Genomic DNA, 22,524 nt, shown 5'->3' with positions numbered 1-22,524 from the left:
CAATTCCTCTGCCTAGCTACTCCAACAGCACCTACGGGAGTTTTATGGCAAAATGGCCCTCTAGAATGGGTCCATCTCCCCGCCCAGGCTAAAAAAGTAGTGGCCTCTTATCCAGGACTGATAGCTACACTGATATTGAAAGGGAGAAAACGTAGCATTGAATTGTTTGGTAAAGAACCAGCAGAAATTGTAATTCCGTATAATAAAGAACAACTTGATGCTCTCCTAATGTTTGATGAGGATTGGCAGATTGCTATCGGAAATTATTTTGGCCAAATTCTGCATCATTTACCTTCACATGTTTTGCTAAATTTTATGTCTAAACACCCGGTTATTTTCCCTGTTAGGTGTAAATACTCTCCCATCTCAGATGCTCAAATGGTTTTTACTGACGGGTCTGCTAACGGCAGAGCTTCTATAGTTACAAAAGATCAGCGTAAAGTTTTACATACGCAGGAGACTTCGGCCCAGAGAGCTGAACTCACAGCTGTTATAGAGGCCTTTGTTATGTTTGCAGAGGAGGAATTTAACCTTTACTCTGATTCTCAGTATGTGGTCAGGCTGTTTCCACACATTGAGACTGCGATCCTGCCTGAGAACAAAACTGCAATATTTCACTTGTTAACTAAACTGCAGCAGCAAATTTGGAAACGAAGCCGAGCATATTTTATTGGTCACATTCGGGCTCATTCTGGATTGCCTGGACCTTTAAGTGCCTTAAATGACCTGGCAGATTCACTAACTAAGGTCACAGTGGCTTCTGCTTTTGAAGAAGCCCGAGCTTCTCATTCACTCCACCATCAAAATGCTACTGCGCTAAGATATCAATTTCAGATTCCTCGAGACTCTGCTCGGGAGATTGTTCGTTCCTGTTCTCATTGTCCCACTACTATAAATAGTTTACCTATGGGAGTTAACCCTCGCGGTCTTAAACCTAATGCACTCTGGCAGATGGATGTAACTCACATCTCTTCATTTGCAAAATTGTCTTTTGTTCATGTAACAGTAGACACCTTTTCTCATGTTATTGTTGCAACTGCTCGCACAGGGGAAGCAGTTAAAGACGTAATACAACATCTCTTTACTTGTTTTTCATATATGGGTCTGCCAAAAGCCTTGAAAACTGATAATGCTCCTGCTTATACATCTAAGTCTTTTCAGGAATTTTGTCTAAAGTTTCAAATTAAACATAATACAGGCATCCCTTATAATCCACAAGGACAAGCCATTGTGGAAAGAGCACATCAAACGCTAAAAACCCAAATTCAAAAACTAAAAGAAGGGGAGTTTAAATATAGTTCTCCCCATCACCTCTTGCAACATGCTCTTTTTGTAATAAATATTTTAAATACTGATTCAGCTGGAATGACTGCAATGCTTCGCCATTGGTGCCCAGAGCAATTGAATGCAAAACCATTAGTTAAATGGAAGGACCTCCTTTCCGGACAGTGGAAAGGCCCTGACCCATTGTTAACCAGCGGTCGAGGATATGCTTGTATTTTTCCACAGGACGCAGATTCTCCAATTTGGGTTCCGGATAGATTGATTCGCCATGTCTCAGCCTCTCGGATACCGAGTTCCACGGCCGCCGCGACCCCGAAAGAGGAAAGGGCCTCCTCTGCCTTCGCTCCCCCCGCCAGCACGGGAAACACCACTGACATCGGAGCAACTGACATCGGGGATCCCGGATGAGCAGGGGACGGATCCGCCCACCAAACAGATGTCTCAACTTCACATACAGGATATCGCTCCCCCCTATCCTTTGCCTCACAAAAGGAGGTCAGGCCGCCTGACTCAGGCGACCCGGAATGCCTCCATACCTACTTGGGGACAAATAAAAACACTCTGCCATCAGGCACGGGGAATAACCTCTTTGCAGGGCTCTCCAACCTCCCCTGAGAAGATGTTTATTGCTATGCTTGCCTTATTATCATGCCAGGTAAGCGCCTCCTCCCCCACTCCTGAAAAGTATTGGGCTTACTTCCCAGACCCTCCAACCTTTCAAGTAGTTACCTGGAACAGTGACCCCCTACGGGTCCACACAAACCAGCCTCAGTTACTGGGAGGGTCATATACTTCCTATACCACAGACGAATATCCTATTAATTTCAATTTTACCTTCAGGGGATTAGCAGACGACCTTCCTGTTTGTTTCAACTTCCCCAGTGATATAGAAAGCTTTATTATTCCCCCTAAAGAAGGATGTGTCGGAGCCTCTAAAAAGGCAGTTCTGACTCATTCTCCAGCCTCAGGTATTGAACATAGAGGGCGTCTAGCGCTTTGGATTTTACAGGCTCGTATGCCCGGGGCCCTTGATCCCCACGAACTTATAATCCATAGACCCCCTCCTGGATATCCAAGTTGTTATAATACCGAGCCTTCAGATGCCATATGGAACACTATAGATGATCGTACAGGGTATCCGATTTGGAAATCTTGTACTTATCGTTTAAGAGCTGATTACAGAATACCGGGAGGAGGAAATTACATGATTCAAGATTGGAGTAACTCAGACCTAGATAGGAGCCCATTGCCCCTTGATGACTTTCCCAGCAGATTTTATAATTGGAAGAAAGATTTGGTTTCTTGGCCTTTAAGCATTACTAGATGGCATAATAATCGATTTGTTTCGCCTATATTGTCTTATACAACTAAGAACAGAACCTCTTGGCAGCCAGAAATTTGGAGGGCCCTTGCTGCCACCGCTCCCATTTCCTTATTCCGTCCAAATAGCAATTCTACTTATTCTGTTTTAGCTTGTGTACCCTCGCCTTATGTTTTTCTCTTTACTAATGACTCCAAAAGATTAAATGTACACATGAATTATTCAGGTGGACCTAATATTGTAACTTGTGAACAATGTATGCTTTCATCTTGTTTGACCCCCCAATATAATGTTTGTTCTTTTGTTGTGTTGAAACGCCCACCCTATCTCATGATACCTGTGTCTGTGCATTCTTATTGGTATGATAATTACGGTTTGGCTGTATTACAACAACTGCAGGATTTAATGCGAACACGACGGTTTGTGGGCTTACTTATCTTGGGAATAGCAGCTTTGATAAGTGCAATTACTTCTGTTACTGTGGCAGCAATATCATTGACTCAACAAGTACATACTGCTCAATATGTTGATTCTATGTCCAAAAATGTTTCTTTAGCATTGGCAACACAGGAAGCTATAGACAGAAAATTAGAGATGAGGGTAGACGCCCTAGAGGAAGCAGTAATACATATTGGGACTGAATTGCAGGCTTTAAAGGTGAAAATGGCATTGTCCTGTCATGCTGACTACCGGTGGATATGTGTAACACCCCTGAAAGTAAATGAGACAGATTTTGAATGGGAAAAGATTAAAAACCATATTTCAGGTATTTGGAACAGCTCTGACATTAGCTTAGACTTAGGGAAACTTCACAATCAAATAGCAACCCTGGAACACTCCCGATTAGATTTTACTGCCGCTGGAACAGCAAATGATTTCTTCCATACTTTCTCTAACTACATTTCAGGAAAAAATATTCTGTCTACCTTCCTCGGCTACGCTACCTTGGCTGTTTTAATTTTATTTCTAATAATCATTCTTCCTTGTATTGTCAGGATTCTTCGGCAGAGCATTCAGAGGCTCGCGACTGAGCTACATCTGGCTGTTTTAAGAAATAAAAAAGGGGGAGATGCGGGGAGCCGGTGAGGCATTCCACTCGTGACAAAGGTCATGAGGAAGGAGGCTCGGCATACGCAAAGGCGGGATCGAGCCTCAGGAGTCCCCCCGGATATTCTCGAGCATTTTCCCCCAAAAAACCAGAGTCTGCCTACTTTATTGCTTTGTGCTCTCACCTCTGACTTTACTGGGGGCTGTCCCCTACCACCATCTCTCTCTCTGTGTGTCAAAGAGTTAACTTACAGCTCCAATTAATAAAGTTCCTGGGCAATTAGGAGTGTTTAAATCCAAACCCCTCTGATGGCTCTCTAACTCGCCTGACAAGTTTACCCGGACTCCTGCAGCTATGCATACGATTGTTTACAGTCTCCTAGCCTCGAGAGGCATGGGAAGCTTAAGATATTCAAATAGCTTAGAGCCTCTCAGAGAGTTAAAAACTGTCAGAATAAACTAGTAAAGGATTTCATTGATGAGTCAATGCTTGTTGCCAAGTTTTCACATCCCCTGAATTGTATCCTTGAATATGTATCAATTAATAGTGGGTATGTAGAAAAAATAAGTAGTGGCCTTGGTGTTAGTAACTTGAGACCCTTAAGGTAATAAATTCTTTCTTTGTTGTAAACCCATTACACATCCGCCCTATAGGAATGCAATTTTATCTTTGGAAGATGGTGCCAAACCTTGAAATAATTACTCTTAGAGAAAGTAAGTCTTTGTTGATAAGTCCTTGTCAAGAGTCATAAAATGTTAGTAGGCCTTCTGGCCAGAAGATGATGTAAATCACCTAAACCATTTGTATACGATACATTTGCAGGAAAGAAACCTTGGTTTTTGATAAGAACCAAAGACTGCTGACTTTGCATCCCCTATTATCCTCTATGTGTAACTTAGGGTATAAAAGCCCCTGTTAAAAATAAAGCTACGGGCCTTGTTTACCAGCGCTTGGTCTCCCCATGTCATTCTTCCCTTTAACTTCCAGCTGAGTCTCCATCTGGAGCGCGGAACCCACCACGCTGACTAATCATGCCTGGGCTTCTAAGACCCACTCGAGAAGGTGTCTAGGGTGAGACACCTTCCGCTATTCGAGAGGGCGCCTGCGGCCTACGTCAGTGGTGCAAACTTCTTGTCTTGAAGTTTTATTGGTCTCCCGCGTAAACCAAGCTACTCAGCTTCTTTTCTCCACTGAATTTTCCTACTGAGCTATCCTCATTCTGTTGTTCTCTATATCTCTAATTAGCATATAAATAGTCGCCTAGGCCGTCTCTCCTTCGAATACCCTGGATCAGCTGGGGCTGGTCCCCAGCAACACTGAAGTTTTTATCTTTGATAAAAATAGGTTTTATCTTTGATAAAAGCAGGTAAGGTTTCAGCTTCATTCTTTTGCTAGAAGGTACCTACATTCTCAGCACCATTCATTATTATTTTTTTAAAATTTTCTTTTAACAACAAAAACATTTTGTATTGGGGGTATAGCCGACTAACAGTGTTGTGATAGTTTCAGGTAAACAGTGAAGGGACTCAGCCATAAATGTTCATTTATCCATTCCCCCTCTAAACCCCACTCCCATCCAGGCTGGCACATAACATTGAGCAGAGTTTCATGTGCTATACAATAGGTTCCCATTGGTTATCCACTCTAAACATAGCAGTGTGTACATGACCTTCCTAAGGTCCCCAACCATCCCTTCCCCTTGGCAATCATGAGTTCATTATCTAAGTCTGTGAGTCTTTTTCTGTTTTGCAAGTATGTTCATTTGTATCATTTCTTTTTAGATTCCACATATAAAGGATGTCATATGATATTTCTCCTTCTCCCTCTGACTCTTTCAGTCAGTATGACACTCTCTGGGTCTGTCCATGTTGCTGCAAATGGCCTTGTTTCATTCTTTTTAATGCCTGAGTAATATTCCATTGTGTATTTGTACCACATCTTTATCTATTCCTCTGTCGATGCATATTTAGGTTGTTTCCACGTCTTGGCCATTGTAAACAGTGCTGCAATGCACATTGGGGTGCATGTATGTTTTCAGGTCATGTTTTTCTCTGGATATATGCCCAGGAGTGGGATTGCAGGGTCATATGGTAGCTCTGTTTTTAGTTTTTTAAGAACTCCATACTGAAGCAATTTTAAATTCCCACCCACAGTGCAGAAGGGTTCCCTTTTCTCCACACCCTCTCCAGGATTTGTTGTTTGTAGATTTTTTTGACCAGTGTGAGGTGATATCTCATTGTAGTTTTGATTTGCATTTCTCTTGTAACTAGCCATTTTGAACATCTTTTCATATGCCTATTGGCCATCAATCTGTGCTCTTTAGAGAAGAAATATCTATTCAGGTCTTCTGCCACCCATTTTTTGAGTGGGTTATTTGTTTTGATGCTATTAAGTGTCATAAGCTGTTGTAAATTTTGGAGACTAATTCCTTATCAGTCACATCATTTGCAAATATTTTCTCCCAATCTGTGGGTTGTCTTTTTGTTTTGTTTATTGTTTGTTATGCCATCAGCACCATTCATTATTGAGACAGACCTTCCTTCTTTGTGTAGTCTTGGCATCAATGTCAATACGTTTTTCATATTTATCAAGAATTATTTCTGGTATTCTTTTTTTTTCTTTTTTCTGCTGCACCTCTTAGCTTGCAAGATCTTTGTTCCTTGACCAGGGACTGAATCCAGGCCCTCAACACCGAGAACGGGGAGTTCTAACCACTGGGGCGCCATAATATTTCCTATTTCTGGTACTCTAATCTGCTTCATTGGCTGATGTATCTTTGATTATGCCAATACCACATCATCTTGATTACTTTGTAATATGTCTTGAAATCTCACAACGATGGCCTCCATCTTCTTTTTCAAGAGTATTTTGGCCCTTTGGGGTCCCTTGAGATTCCCTGGTGGCTCAGATGGTAAAGCATCTGCCTATAGTGCGGGAGACCTGGGTTTGATCCCTGGGTCAGGAAGATCCTCTGGAGAAGGAAATGGCAACCCACTCCAGTACTCATGCCTGGAAAATCCCATGGACAGAGGAGCGTAGGAGGCTACAGTCCATGGGGTTGCAAAGAGTTGGACATGACTGAACAACTTCACTTCACTTCACTTGAGATTCCCTATGAACTTTAGCATGATTTTTGTTTTCTATTACTGCAAAAATTGCCATTGAAATTTTGATATAGATTCCACTGAATCTCTAGAACTTTGGTAATGTGATCATTTTAAGAATATTACATCTTCAAATCCATGAGTATGGCTGTCTTTTTATTTATTTCTATTTCCATGGACTTCTTTCAGAATGTTTACTAGTTTTCAATGTACAAGTCTTTCACCTTCTTGATTCATTTGTTCCAAAGTATTCTACCCCTTTTGATGCTATAGTAAATAGGAAGTTAAAGTGAAGTGAAAGTTGCTTAGTTGTGTCTGACTCTTGGCGACCCCATGGACTATACAGTCCATGGAATTCTCCAGGCCAGAATACTGGAGTGGGTAGCCTTTCCCTTCTCCAGGAGATCTTCCCAACCCAGGGATCGAATCCAGGTCTCCCTCATTGCAGGCAGATTCTTTACCAGCTGAGCCACAAGGGAAGCCCAAGAACACTGGAGTGGGTAGCCTGTCCCTTCTCCAGCAGATCCTCTGGACCCAGGAATCAAACCGGGGTCTTCTGCATTGCAGGCAGATTCTTTACCAACTGAGCTATCAGGAAAGCCCATAGTAAATAGGATTGTTCTCTAATTTTCTGTTGGCATTGTTCATTGTGTATAGAAACACAATTGATTTTTGTGTGCTTTTTTTTTTTTTTTGGCTGCAACTTTTCTAAAGTTGTTTTTTAAGGTAGTAGTTTTATCTTGGAATCTTTTTGGTTTCTACATGTAAACCCTTGTCACCTACAAAAACAGGTAATTTTACTCTTGACTTTGTACAGGGATAACTTTGAATTTTTTCTTGTCTAATGTCTCTGGCGGAGATGTTCATTAGTGTCTTGAACAGTAGTGTCAAGCTGCCTCTTTCTACTACTTGTAAGCTTTTAGCAATGTGGACTTCCCCTTTAGTACAGCTCTGAGTGCATATCATAAATTTTGGTATGTTGTGTTTTTATTTTCATTCAGATGCTATACAACACTTCAGTCTAGACCACCCATGGCTGGCTTTTATTTGTGTGTATTTCATGTATTGTCTACAAGTATGAAAAATCCACATTGATTGGAGGACATTATAATTAAGTGAAAAAGTATGAGGAATTAAAATTAGAGACACACAATTTGCTCCAAATCCCTTCGCATAGATCTGTCAGAATACATACTGCAACTGAATTGATTCCTTATCCCTCTCTCCTCTTCTCATTTTCCATGAGAATAAGAACTCTCCTCAGAGCCCTTTGGTGAAATATATTTTCATTTCAGGGATTGTTGACATTCGCTGATGTGTACATAGAGTTCTCTCAGGAGGAGTGGGAATGCCTGGACCCTGCTCAGAGGACTTTGTACAGGGATGTGATGTTGGAGACCTATAGGAACCTGCTCTCTGTGAGTGAGGATCACTTCCCTTTGAAGTGGGGAACTGCTCTAGGGTATCTCTGCCTTTCCCCTCTTTGCCTCCTGGGAACCCCTGCCTTGCTTGACTGACTCAAAGCCCTGTTGGCTCAGACATGAAAAGCTTCAGGATGTGGCATCAGGAACTTCAACCTAACTTCCTCAAAAAATCTACCCACTTCGTGATACAGTTATTTCAGAACTCACTCTATTTAGAGCTCAATGACAAACTTTAACAGTCCCAGTGTCATGTTTTCTACTCATGTGCGTTTTGAGTTAGCCATTCTAGAAAGTAAGCTACGTTTCTGCATTGTATACTGTTCCCTGTGTATTCTGAAGGAGGCCAGCAGAAGGTAAGTTTCTGAAATGTTTTCCTTGACCCCTCCGTTGTGTCCTCAGTCCTTAGCAAGATAAAGAACGATGATTCTGGAAAAGCCACAGCAAATCACATTTCTTTCTTCTTATGTGTAGAAATTTCTGTAGAAATGTGTAGATTTCTGTTGAAATCATATTGTAGCAAGAGGCAGAGCACGGGGCTGTGGGGACTGACATGAAATCATAGATAAATTTACCATCAGATTAAATGCTATATAGATAAATCCACAACCACCATCAGTGAGCATACATGAAATTATAGTAGTAGTTGTCAGGGGTTATGGTGGTGTTCAGGACATGTAGCTTCCTTGCACAGTCTCTGTCCAGTTTTCAGAATCATTCCTCCTCGTCTTTGCCGGTGGGTTGGTCTTGATCCAGGAGACATGCATGTTTGAGATGTGAGCATTTACTCATTTTTCCCCTTATAGACTCTCTTGCTTCAGCAAAGTACTTATCTGATGCCTTCTTGCTACTGGAACTGTTGGCTGGGAGGGAGATAGCCTGTCTCTGAGATACGTTTTGTGATTCTGATATCCATCTCCTGAAAATGTAATATCAGTTCAACTCTAGTGCAGTGACAGTGCACACTTGGTGCGCTGAGAATGGTATTGAAAAACTTTGTTCCCAGTTGCCACTTTCCACAGTTACAAGTTCATAATGATCATCTCCAGTGGATAGTAGAGACTCTTAGTTTTCTATGAACTCTGAAGGTAGTAGGGGGTGTACATGGAGGAAACAGAAAATGTGAAGGTCCCACACTTGCTGGTTAGTGATGTTGAAAATATTTTCTTTTTCCTACTTTTACTCTATATTCCAGCTTTAGTGAAAAGTCTTTCTCATTTTGCCCATTTGCTAATTCTTTTTTTTTTTTTTTTGCCTTTGTGGTTCTAGAATTCTTTATGCACCCATAGCCATGGGTTTTTTTAATTTCTCAGTCTCCTTCCATCAAGGCAAGGCCTTAATGAAGATGAGTTTAGCCAAAGAAGGTGTGAGTGGAATTAATGAATTTCTCATTTGAATGACCACATCCCTGTTTCTTATAAATGACAATATCACACCCAGCAATGTTGCTTTTACCGGTATACCCAAGAGATTTGAAAACATTTATCCGTATAAACATCTTGTACAAAATGTGCAATAGAAGATTTTTCATAATAACCAAAACTTTTAAATTGGAGCTATTATTTGTACACATGTAAAGTTCAGATGGAGATCCTTTTATTTTCCCACTGTGAATATTCTTTTGATAGGCACCAGTTTTTCAAAATCTGTTCTTCACTGAATTGCCTTGATACCTTAGTCTGGTGGACTACTCGAATGGGGAGTCATGCTAATAATATGTTGTCTTGGGAATTCCCTGGCAGTCCAGTGGTAAGAATTCTGCAATTTGCCTGCTGATGTCCCTGGTTCAATCCCTGGTTGGGGAACTAAGATCCTGGAAGTTGTGTGGTGCAGCCTAAAAAAAAAAGAATATTTTGTCTGTAGGTTCAGATTCACACCTTCTTTCTCTAACTGTTCGTCAACTGAGGTCATGTATGTAAAGCCCTGAATCTACTTCCCTTACTTGAAGAATTGTGATTATCTTCCACACGCTTTTAACAATGAATAAGTAGAGTTAGATGGCAGAGAATAGTGTGTTTTTAAAGACTTGATGGACATGAGTTTGAGTAAACTCTGGGAGTTGGTGATGGACAGGGAGGCCTGGCATGCTGTGATTCATGGGGTCACAAAGAGTCGGACACGACTGAGCAACTGAACTGAACTGAACTGAACTGAAAGACTCAAAAGTTACTTTTATATGAAAAAAAATCAGTATCCTGTTACATTTATTATAGTACCACTTTGTCTGCATTATGTCTTGTATCTCTTTCTTTTGCCCTTTGTTTGTAGCAATATTGTGCATACATGTTCAGTCGATCAATCGTGTCCCTGTCTTTGTGACTCCCTGGACTGTATCCCACCAGGCTCCTGTGTCCATGGGATTCTCCAGCCAAGGATACTGGGGTGGGTTGCCAGGAGATCTTCCCAACCCAGCAATCAAACCCATGTCTCCTGTTTCTTCTGCATTGGCAGGCGAATTCTTTACCACTGAGCCATCTGGGAAACTTTTTAACAATATTATGTCTGAACCTAATTACATAAATTTATATGTTGCTCACTCTTCATTACATATAATTTGGAGCCAATAAACTATATATTTAAAGTTCCTGCATATGTGGAATTGCTCTATTTACTGGCTCTTCATATAACTAAAGAATATTTCATTTGTTCATATTTAATTTATTTAATTTTGATTTACAGATGATGGTTTTCAGAATGTTTTATGCTACTTCATGGGTATACAGATATAGGCAAGGTACTTAAAAAAATATTTAGCTTTTTCAAAAACTATTTTATCAAATTCTTCTTTTTCACAGTGCTATATTTCTTTCTCAATTCTGAACCACCACTCATTTAGGGTATTCATTAGATAATCTAGTTTTGGATTATTTAGTTTTAGAATATATTTTACGTTCTTTTTCATTTATTCATGTGTAATAATTAGGCAGAATATATATATATGTGTGTGTGTACATACATATATATACACATATATATATATGGTTTAATATTCTTTTCGCTTCACTTAAAGAAGACCATAATATTTACATATAATTGGTATGCGCTTTGGTGTTAATGGTTGAAAAGTACACTTTCTTTAATAGATAATGGAAGTTTTTCCAATATGCCTGTTTTTGTGATAGGTTATTTGAAACTAGGGTGCCCTAAAATTATTAGAATTACCTTTGATCCCTTTCATTGTAGTAAAGATCATTACTTTCTTATTACTACAAATTCTATGGTCATGGTTGGGTAGCTTCATAACTGCTTGACATAAGTATTACTTTTGGTATACTACTGTGCATTTAACAAACATTTATTTACAAATTTAAATGAATGTATACGGTTCGTTGTATCTTGTAGATATCTTTTACGTACCTGTGGTCAAGAAATTACAACTGAAGACAAACTCTGATAGAGGAAAGGTATTCCAGTCATGGATACTGGGAAGACCTGAACGGAATGAAATGGACCTTTTTTACCTTAGGGTCATTCAGGAAAATATATACGACTTCCAGTCTAAGCAGAAAGATGAGGAAGAAAATTACAAAAGAATGCTTATAACCCATAATGAAAATCTCACTGATAATAAAGATCAACGTGATGAAAGGGTTGCCAGAATCGAGCCTATTGAAAATTGGCTTGCCTTAAGCTTTCAGGATAAACTGTATATTTTTAAAAGTGAAGACAAAACTGATGAATTCATTCAAGCTGACAAGATTCTCAATAGTTGTGCCCCATTTTCACTGCTTCAGAGAATTTCTTCTAGTGCAGAAATGAACTTTTCTCATATATATGAGAGTAATTACATGCATCCTTTAATAGTGACACAAAACCAGGAAGCACAGAGGGAAGGACTTTACAAATGTGTTGAGGATGGCAAAATCTTTCTTCAGAGATCAAACCTCAGTAGACATCAGGTCATCCATACAGAGGAGAAATTACATAAATGTGATGTATGTGAAAAAGTCTTTAGTCAAAATTCACACCTTGCAAATCATCAGAGAATTCATACTGGAGAAAAACTTCACAGATGTAATGAGTGTGGCAAGCTCTTTGGTCAAAAAACAGACCTTACAAATCACTTGAAAATTCACACTAGAGAGAAACCTTACAAATGCAATGAGTGTGGCCAGGTCTTTAGTCAAAAAGCAACCCTTACACGTCATCAGAGAATTCATTCTGGAAAGAATCCCTACAGATGTAATGAGTGTGGCAGGGTCTTTAGGGAAAAGGCAATCCTTGTGTTTCATCAGAGAAATCATACTGAAGAGAAACCTTATAAATGTAATGAGTGTGGAAGGTCCTTGCATTACAGCACAAAATTTCGTAGACATCAGTTATTTCACACGGAAGGGAAATTATATAAATGAAATATATATGACAAAATGTTCCGTCATGATTCCAGCATTCCAAGACATAAGAGAATTCATACTGGAGAGAAACCTTACAAATGTGATGAATGTGGCAAGGCCTTCAGTCAAAAATCAAACCTTGGAATTCATCAGAGAATTCATACTGGAGAGAAGCCTTACAAATGTAACGAGTGTGACAAAAGCTTAATAAGAACTCAGCCCTCACTCAGCATAAATTAGTCCATAGGGAAGAGAAATCATATAAGTGTGATGTATGTCACAGATTCTTTCAGTGTCATTCAAACTGTGCAAGACATCAGAGAGTCCATACTGGAGAGAAACCTTACAAATGCAATGATTGTGACAAGGTCTTTAGTCAGAAAGTACACCTTAGACGTCATCAGAAAATTCATACAGGAGAGCAGTCTTAGAAATGTAGTTAAGTGTGGCAAAATTTTTCATCACAGGTCAACCCTCACTCAACACCTGAGACATGAGACTGGAGAAGAATTATAGTATTGTGAGGAATGCGATGAAGTCAGTAGTCAAAATTCAGACCTTTCAGTTCATCAGAGAATTCGTAATGGAGAAAATCCTTTCAAAGGCAGTGAGTAATGAAAAGCCTTTACTCAGACCTCAACCCTTACCACGCATCAGGGAATCAATACAGATAGTAAACCAAGTTAATGGATATATGTGGGAAGATCTTCATTTAATAATGACATTTTAAAGTCATGGGAAATTCATGGTGGGGAGAAACTTGTGCACATTCATGAGTGGCATGGCTTCATTTATTATAAGAAAATCCGTACTGTATAGAAATTGTAGAAATTTTATAACTTTCTCTGAATCTTAAGTCAAAATGTGTACTTTAAAGTCCACCAAAGAATCGTAGTGGAGAGAAACTTTATTAATAAAATGAGTGTGACAAATCCTTTGGTGTACTCTCAAGTCTAACTTACTGTTAGGTAATCTGTGTTTGTGAGGAAATTTAAGAAATGGTTTTAGCAGGTGTCCACCTCTTAACTTCATTTGAAAGGTCCTTTTGGAGGGAAATGTGATAAATGTGTTTTAGACAAGGAATTCAATCACCAAAGAATTCATTCTCAAAATTACCTCACAGTTGGGGTGAACACTGTTGCTAAGTCACTTCAGTCGTGTCCAACTCTGTGCGACCCCATAGATGGCAGCCCACCGGGCTCCCTTGTCCCTGGGATTCTCCAGGCAAAAACACTGGAGTGGGTTGCCATTTCCTTCTCCAATGCATGAAAGTGAAAGTGAAGTCGCTCAGTTGTGTCAGACTCTTAGCGACCCCGTGGACTGCAGCCTACCAGGCTCCTCTGTCCATGGGGTTTTCCAGGCAAGAGTACTGGAGTGGAGTGCCATTGCCTTCTCCGGGGTGAACGTTAGAAAAACTCTTACTTGGGTCTCACTTTTCACCAATAATCAAGTAATCTGCACTGCACAGAACATTACAAGTGTACTGAATTTTGCAAAGCTTTTAGGTTGTTTCTTATAAACCAGAATCACCAAATACATCATCCTTTAAAAATACAATGACTGTGGCAAAGTTTCACATTATTACTCCTTCATCACTAGATATCAGTGTATTTATCCTGGAGAGAAGACACAGAAATGTAATGCGTGTGGCAAAGATTTTACCCAAAGGTCAGAAAATGGGACACAGGGCTTCCCTAGTGGCTCAGTGGTAATGGATATGCCTGTCAATGCAGTAGACATGGGTTCAATCCCTGATCAGGAAGATCCCACATGCCTCAGAGCAACTAAGCCCATGCGCTACAACTGTTGAGCCTGTGCACCGCAACTACCAAAGCCCACACACCCTAGAGCCTGTGCTCCTCCCAACATAAGAGAGGCCTGCATACTGCAACTCAAGGGTAGCCCCCACTTGCTGCAACTAAAGAAAAGCCCGTGCAGCAACAAAGATTCAGCACAGCCAAAAATAAAAAGTTTAAATTTTTTTTTAATTAAAAAAAAAGAGACATAGTAGAGTGACACCTTGTAAATGCAATGAGAGTGACAAAACCTTTATGTTGAATTCAAGAATTAGGCAAGATCAGACAGACCATTAAGGAGAAACACTTCAAATCCATGAGGAGAGGCCCTGTGCAGGTCTCATAATGCACTAGACATCTCAGTATACATCTTTCGTAGAAACCACACAAAGCAATACCTGTGCTAAGGCTTGTACCAGAAGATAGACACTCTGAAACGCAGGATTTACTCTGGAGAGGAACTCTTCAAATGTAATGAGTACTGTAAAAATTTTCATTGGGTATCCACACCTTTTGTGTAATAAGTGCACCGATACAGCTCAGAAACTAGAAATTTACCAACTGTGGAAATCAGTGCATCCTCAGCATTCACCGAAGAACTTATATTTCCGAGAATCCTTTCAAGTGTGATGATGTTGGTAAATTTTTTGAGTAATTCTCTCAGCAGAGTACACATTGGAAAATTTAATACTAGGAGTAAATAAGTTATTTCTCCAAGATTGTGGTAGTAGTGGTTTAATCACTGAGTTGTGTCTTGACTCTTGTGACCCCTTGTACTGTAGCCCTTCAAGCTCCTCTTTCCATGGGATTTCCCAGGCAAGAATACTGGAGTGGGTTACCATTTTCTCCTCCAGGGGGTCTTCCTGACCCAGGTATTGCACCTGGTCTCTTGCGTTGCAGGCAGATTCTCTACTACTGAGCTATGAGGAAGAGCCCATTTCTCCGAGATAAGTCTGAGATTATTACAGTGCAGAATCATTGCAAGTGACAATATGTTAAAAATAATGACATATTTGCTATATGAGAGAAAGGAGGACATATGTGGAAATGGCTCATTATCTGTATAAATATGTAATTACCAGAGACTTTTTGAAATGTTTATACCTTTCTACCTGAAGTTTGAAGACTGTTGATCTTATGCATTCATTACAGCTTTTTTATGATAGTCTGAGAAGAAATTGATAAAATGAGGGGGCTGACGTCATTTAGTGTGGGTGACGCATATCCTTATTTCCTAAAAAAGGAAGGATCTTAAGTTATCCAATTGAATATTGTGTGAATTAGCATCAGAGAGGGACGAAAAGTAATATAAAAATATGACATGATTAGCCATGCTTATTATTCAAGGGTGTCCTTTGGAGATAGGTCACAATGAATCATTAGAAGCATCTGCCAATCACTATGAACAGATCAGCAGGACCTTAATGGACTGGACTTCACATGGGAAGAAAATGAAAAGCTAAGTGATTATCTGGTAGCAGCAATACACATGGAAAGTTGGTAACATTCTGCATTGCTTAGGAATAGCTGTTCTATACATGTGATTAATGAAAAATTAGTCTTGCTCTTTGAAATTAAAAAGAGGGCAGTTTTTGATTGTGAAAGAAAAATGTAATCCAAAGTGCCAGAATCCTGTATGTATGTGTTCAGTTCAGTCGCTCAGTCATGTCTAACTTTGCAACCCCATGAACTGCAGCACGCCAGGCCTCCCTGTCCATCACCAGCTCCCGGAGTCCACCCAAATTTGTCGATTGAGTCGGTGATGCCATCCAACCATCTCATCCTCTGTCGTCCCCTTCTCCTCCTGCCCCCAATCTTTCCCAGCATCAGAGTCTTTTCCAATGAGTCAGCTCTTTGCATCAGGTGGCCAAAGTATTGGAGTTTCAGCTTCAACATCAGTCCTTCCAATGAACACCCAGGACTGATCTCCTTAAGGATGGACTGGTTGGATCTTCTTGAAGTCCAAGGGACTCTCAAGAGTCTTCTCCAACACCACAGTTCAAAAGCATCAATTCTTCGGCACTCAGCTTTCTTTATAGTCCAACTCACGTGCATACATGACTGCTGGAAAAACCATAGCCTGGACTAGACAGACCTTTGTTGGCAAAGTAACGTCTCTGCTTCTTAATATGCTGTCTAGGTTGGCCATAACTTTCCTTCCAAGGAGTAAGCATCTTAATTTCATGGCTGCAGTCACCATCTGCCGTGATGTATGTGTATGATTGACATTTAATGGCTGCCATTACCTTTTGCTATCTCTTCATTCCTGTTTTAATTAAAATTTAATTATTCTTCATAACCTTGAATGAATCATGTTCATTTCATCAACACACATTTATTCCACCTGGGTACTTTTATTACAGAAGCAAAGTGCATCATTAAGTTCTTAGGATTGAAAGATGGTGTACAGAAATAGTTTTAATGTGAAAACTTGGCCTGTGTGCACTGGTGCTAAATGGAATTTTTAAAACAGAGTTTTTGGTGAAGTATTAATAGAAAGGCCTTCCCTGGTGGCTCAGTCAGTAAAGAATCCACCTGCAATGTGGGAGACCTGGGTTTGATCCTTGGGTTGGGAAGATCCCCTGGAGGAGGGCATGGCAACCCACTCCAGTATTCTTCCTTGGAGAATCCCCATGGACAGAGGAGCCTGGCAGGCTATAGTCCATGGGGTCTCAAAGAGTGGGACAGAACTGAGTAACTAAGCACAGCACATTAATAGAAAAGAACAGTTCTATTGCTTTTATTGAAATTGTTTTCAGCTTGTTAGGAGGAAATATCAGTTTCAGATGTAAGCGGCCCATGCAAATACAAGCTTTTATCTTAAAGCTGTTTCAGACAAGAACTTAAACTGAGCACTTTCAAGGTACTGGAAAGCACTGTTCCCTGTTCCACGTATGGGGCATCATCTTTTGGGATTTGAAATAGCTCAGCTGTAATTCAATTACTTCAGATTGTCATGAGGCCAGCAAATTGTCATGAACTTTTCCTACACTTGTTGGCTTAATGTTTTCTGGACAGGTAGTGAGGCTTTACTCATTTGTAGAGTTTCCCAAAGGCTTTTCTGTTTGTTTATTATATATTGAGTTCCTCATGGGTTAATGAGTGCCTGTTTAGTTTTCTGCTATCCTTCTGACATCATTCTTCATTGGTTTAATTTTTTTCTTTGCAGCCAAATAATGTAATACGATTTTAGAAGGTAGATGTGCATGGAATGTTAGCATGACTTTTGATATACCAAAACTTTTGATATTCTGGACCACCAGGGTAGACCCTGTGTTGACATTCTTAACTAATGTAATCATATCGTTAAAATGCCGAGACTTTGGCTGTTATTTGGAGAACATTTCACTTATTATTTCATTTATTAATACTTAATTTTGATGTATAGATAATGTAACACTTCATTATGCTTTTTCATGACTACGTAGTTTTACAGGAGATATTTAGAAAAAATATTTTCATTATGTCATAGACATATTATAGCAATTACTCTATTACCATGAAAGTAATCTCAAACTTCTTTTGTGTTCGGCAAATAAGATTTAAAATTATATATAAATTTAGTATCATATTATGTGGGATATATTGAGTTTGCCAGAAAGTTCATTTGGATTATTTTATATTAGCTTTTAGAAAACCCGAATGAACTTTTTTGCCACTCCAAAAGATAAAAATATCTACAAACACCATCAGTGAGCATTATGTTAAATTATAGTACTACCAGGCAGGAATTATTGTGGTCTTCAGGAACTAGGTTTTTGCCTCAAGCTTCATTCAATTTTCAGAATTATTTTTCCTTCCCCTCTCTCTCTGCCACTGGCTTCGTTTGGACCCTAGATAAATGTGTGTTTGAGATGTGAACTTCTTTTTCCCCTTACAGACTCTCTGGTTTCAGCAAAGTACTTAGCTAATGTTTTCCTGCTGCCAAAACTGTGGACTCAGTGTTGCCTGGGAGGTAGACAGCCAGTCTCTGAGATGTGTTTTGTGATTTTGATATACCATCTCCTGGAAATATAGTAGTTCAAATGTAGTGCAATGACTGTGCACACTTGATAAGCTGAGGTGGTTTCTGAAAAACTTTGTTGCCACTTGCCAATTCCCACAAACAATGACAAGTTCCTAAAGTATATCACCCAAGTAGAGTAGAAACTCTCCCTTTTGATGAGCCCTGAAGGCCTCTAGGGGTGCCAATGGAAGAAACATAAAGCACAGAGGTCTCAGGCTTGCTGGTTAGTGATGTTAAGTATATTTTCTTTTTCCTACTTTTACTCTGTATATTGATTTTCATGAAATATCTCTTCTTCTTTTTCCCCATTATCTAACTTCACAGTCCGCTTCCATCAAGGCAAGATAGGAGACCAGCTTTGGCAAATAAGTTGTGAGTCATACTAATGAACTTCTCATCTGAATGACCAAGTCTGTATTTCTTATAAACCACAATGTCAAATCTAAGAATTCAGTTTTACAGATATACTAAGGATGTTTGTGAAGATTTATGTAAACATTTATTATTAATTTATACACATTAACATGCTGTAACTGTCAGTGTGTTTGTGCTTAAACTAAGATCATGGCATCTGGTCCCATCACTTCATGGGAAATAGATGGGGAAACAGTGGAAACAGTGTCAGACTTTATTTTTGGGGCTCCAAAATCACTGAGGATGGTGATTGCAGCCATGAAATTAAAAGACGCTTACTCCTTGGAAGGAAAGTTATGACCAACCTAGATAGCATATTAAAAAACAGAGATATTACTTTGCCAACAAAGGTCCATCTAGTCAAAGCTATGGTTTTTCCAGTGGTCATGTATGGATGTGAGAGTTGGACTGTGAAGAAAGCTGAGCGCTGAAGAATTGATGCTTTTGAACTGTGGTGTTGGAGAAGACTCAAGAGTCCCTTGGACTACAAGGAGATCCAACCAGTCCATTCTGAAGGAGATCAGCCCTGGGATTTCTTTGGAAGGAATGATACTAAAGCTGAAACTCCAAGAGTTAACTCATTGGAAAAGACCCTGATGCTGGGAGGGATTAGGGGCAGGAGGAGAGGGGACGACAGAGGATGAGATGGCTGGATGGCATCACTGACTCGATGCACATGAGTTTGGGTGAACTCCAGGAGTTGCTGATGGACAGGGAGGTCTGGCGTGCTGGGATTCATGGGGTTGCAAAGAGTCGGACACGACTGAGTGAACTGAACTGATATGCTTAATCACTCAGTCATGTCCAAATCTTTGTGACCCTTTGGACTGTAGCCCACCAGGCTCCTATGTCCATGGGATTTTTCAGGCAAGAATACTGGAGTGAGTTGCCATTTCCTCATCCAGGGAATCTTCTGACTCAGGAATGGAACCCATGTCTCCTCAGTCTCTTGCATGGCAGGTGGATTCTTTACCCACTGAGCCATCACAGAAGCCCCAGAAATTGTGAATAGAAGCTTTAATTCCTAACAGCCAAAACTTTTAACTTGAAATTGTTCATTTTCTCAGTGCTATATTTGTCTCCCAGTTCCAAAGTGGCACTCATTTAAATTATTCATTAGATAAGCTGGTTTTGTTTTTTCTTTTACATCTTAGGTTCTTTACCACTCATTCATGTAAAATACGTATGCAGTATATATAGTTTAATATCCTTTGCTCATCCTTTAATTGTAGCCATTATGTTTCCTGACAGTTGGTACATGCTTTGCCATCATTTTGAAACTCACACTTTCTTTGATCAGTTCAGTTCAGTTCAGTCGCTCAGTCATGTCTGACTCTTGCGACCCCATGAATCGCAGCACGCCAGGCCTCCCTGTCCATCACCAACTCCCGGAGTTCACTCAGACTCACGTCCATTGAGTCAGTGATGCCATCTAGCCATCTCATCCTCTGTTGTCTCCTTCTCCTCCTGCCCCCAATCCCTCCCAGCATCAGAGTCTTTTCCAATGAGTCAACTCTTCTCATGAGGTGGCCAAAGTACTGGAGTTTCAACTTTAGCATCATTCCTTCCAAAGAAATCCCAGGGCTGATCTCCTTCAGAATGGACTGGTTGGATCTCCTTGCAGTCCAAGGGACTCTCACCACAGTTCAAAAGCATCAATTCTTCGGGGCTCAACCTTCTTCATAGTCCAACTCTCACATCCATACATGACCACAGGAAAAACCATAGCCTTGACTAGACGGACCTTTGTTGGCAAAGTAATGTCTCTGCTTTTCAATATGCTAGGTTGGTCATAACTTTCCTTCCATTGTGCATATTTTTGTCATATAAGCAGCAGCAGCAGGTTATTTTAAAGGGTGCCTTACAATTATTAGAATTTCTTCTGTTGACTTTTGCTTTAGTAAAGAATCATTCCTTTTGTTTTCCTATAAATTGTAAGATCAAGGTTGGTGACATTCATAACTTTCTTGATAAATGTATTATGTTTCATATAATACAATTTATTTAACATGAAACATTTATTCATGAGTTGTAATGAATGGAATACTTACAGTTCGTTACATATTGTAGATGGCTCTTATACACATATGGTCAAGAAAGGCAACTGAAAGCAAGCACTGATATAGGAGAAGTATTTCAAACAGTGAAGTTGGAAAGACATGAAAGGAATGAAATGAAACAGAGTCGGACGTGACTGAGGGACTGAAAAATGAATAACAACAATGTGTACTGTGGCTTCACCAAATATTTCCCACTTATAAATGCAGTGAATATGTCTTAAGTTTCTTCTGATTGCTCACTGATCACTAGATATCAGAATATTTATAGTGAGAAAACTCACACGACTGAGACTTAAATCAACTCAGTTTTCTTGATATGTATTCTTAAACAGTAGTAGCAATGCCAACTTAGGTGCCTCCTGGGGTAGAGTACGTAATATTATGCATATGAATATACCATGAGATCAAATCTCCCCAGCAATTTTGACAGTGTTTACTATCCTTCCATTAACATCACAGATAATGCACATGCATGCCCTCTTTATAGTGGTAAGGATGCCAGAACAAAAGATGTTCAGACATTATGCACCCTGTTCAACATGATTTTGGATCTAGTACTGATGGCTAAACCTAGGGAATTTCAGTTGTGTAAAAAAGCAGAATGGACATCAAAACCAAAACACAATAAGGATTATAAAGGGTTGTCTTTTCAGTCATGAAAAATAAAAAGGTCCTTACTACCAGAAACTCCAAAATTTAATTCTCTCCAATAAAAACTTCATATAAAATCTCACAAAACCACACAACTGTGGTGTCAATTTGTTTGCAACCTGGCAGTTTTCTACTAGTTCTTCCGCCCGTTTCAGTTCAGTTCAGTTCAGTCGCTCAGTCGTGTCCGACTCTTTGCGAACCCATGAAATCACAGCACGCCAGGCCTCCCTGTCCATCACCAACTCCTGGAGTTCCCTCAGACTCACGTCCATCGAGTCAGTGATGCCATCCAGCCATCTCATCCTGTCATCCCCTTCTCCTCCTGCCCCCAATCCCTCCCAGCATCAGAGTCTTTGCCAATGAGTCAATACTTCTCATGAGGTGGCCAAAGTACTGGAGTTTCAGCTTTAGCATCATTCCTTCCAAAGAAATCCCAGGGCTGATCTCCTTGAGAATGGACTGGTTGGATCTCCTTGCAGTCCAAGGGACTCGGAAGAGTCTTCTCCAACACCACAGTTCAAAAGCATCAATTCTTCAGCGCTCAGCTTTCATCACAGTCCAACTCTCACATCCATACATAACCACAGGAAAAACCATAGCCTTGACTAGACAGACCTTTGTTGGCAAAGTAATGTCTCTGCTTCTCAATGTGCTATCTAGGTTGGTCATAACTTTTCTTCCAAGGAGTAAGCATCTTTTAATTTCATGGCTGCAATCACCATCCTCAGTGATTTTGGAGCCCCAAAACATAAAGTCTGACACTGTTTCCTCTGTTTCCCCATCTATTTCCCATGAAGTGATGGGACCAGATGCCATGATCTTCATTTTCTGAATGTTGAGTTTTAAGCCAACTTTTTCACTCTCCTCTTTCAGCCCATTTACGCCTCTCATTTTCAATGAATTAGTAATGGTGTTCAAATATCTTATTATATGGGCTTTTCCTAAATACCTTGTTTCTATTAGGACACCTCATAACTCTATTATTATAGTTATACAATGGCATCGTACTTAACATTGTCATATCTTATTTAATTATTGCTGACTCACACTTACAGAATATAAGTGACTTGAAGGCAAGGTATTGA

General features: G+C 39.9%; 2 protein-coding genes across 6 annotated transcripts in view; both read left to right on the top strand.

Annotated features, from left to right (window-relative positions):
• LOC788150 (uncharacterized) overlaps positions 1-4,601 on the top strand; it is a 40,837-nt gene extending 36,236 nt beyond the window's left edge. For all 5 annotated transcript variants that reach the window (XM_059877215.1, XM_059877216.1, XM_059877219.1 and 2 more), the window contains one exon: positions 1,510-4,601. In XM_059877215.1, the coding sequence (XP_059733198.1) occupies positions 1,553-3,691 (2,139 nt within the window). In that variant the 5' untranslated portion in view covers positions 1,510-1,552 and the 3' untranslated portion in view covers positions 3,692-4,601. The remainder of the gene's footprint in view (positions 1-1,509) is intronic.
• Positions 4,602-11,293: 6,692 nt separating this feature from the next.
• On the top strand, positions 11,294-13,554 carry LOC100140226 (zinc finger protein 665). The gene has a single exon (XM_059877604.1). The coding sequence runs from the start codon at positions 11,490-11,492 to the stop codon at positions 12,528-12,530; it is 1,041 nt and encodes a 346-aa protein (XP_059733587.1). The 5' UTR covers positions 11,294-11,489; the 3' UTR covers positions 12,531-13,554.
• The last annotated feature ends 8,970 nt before the right edge of the window (positions 13,555-22,524 follow it).

The sequence above is a fragment of the Bos taurus genome, chromosome 18 (genome assembly GCF_002263795.3).
Source record: "Bos taurus isolate L1 Dominette 01449 registration number 42190680 breed Hereford chromosome 18, ARS-UCD2.0, whole genome shotgun sequence".
Taxonomy (NCBI): domain Eukaryota; kingdom Metazoa; phylum Chordata; class Mammalia; order Artiodactyla; family Bovidae; genus Bos; species Bos taurus.
This window is presented reverse-complemented; position numbering and strand designations above follow the sequence as displayed.

Excerpts from the sequence above, each read along its gene's own strand:
- LOC100140226 (XM_059877604.1), top strand. The coding sequence starts at position 11,490 with ATGAATGTATACGGTTCGTTGTATCTTGTAGATATCTTTTACGTACCT.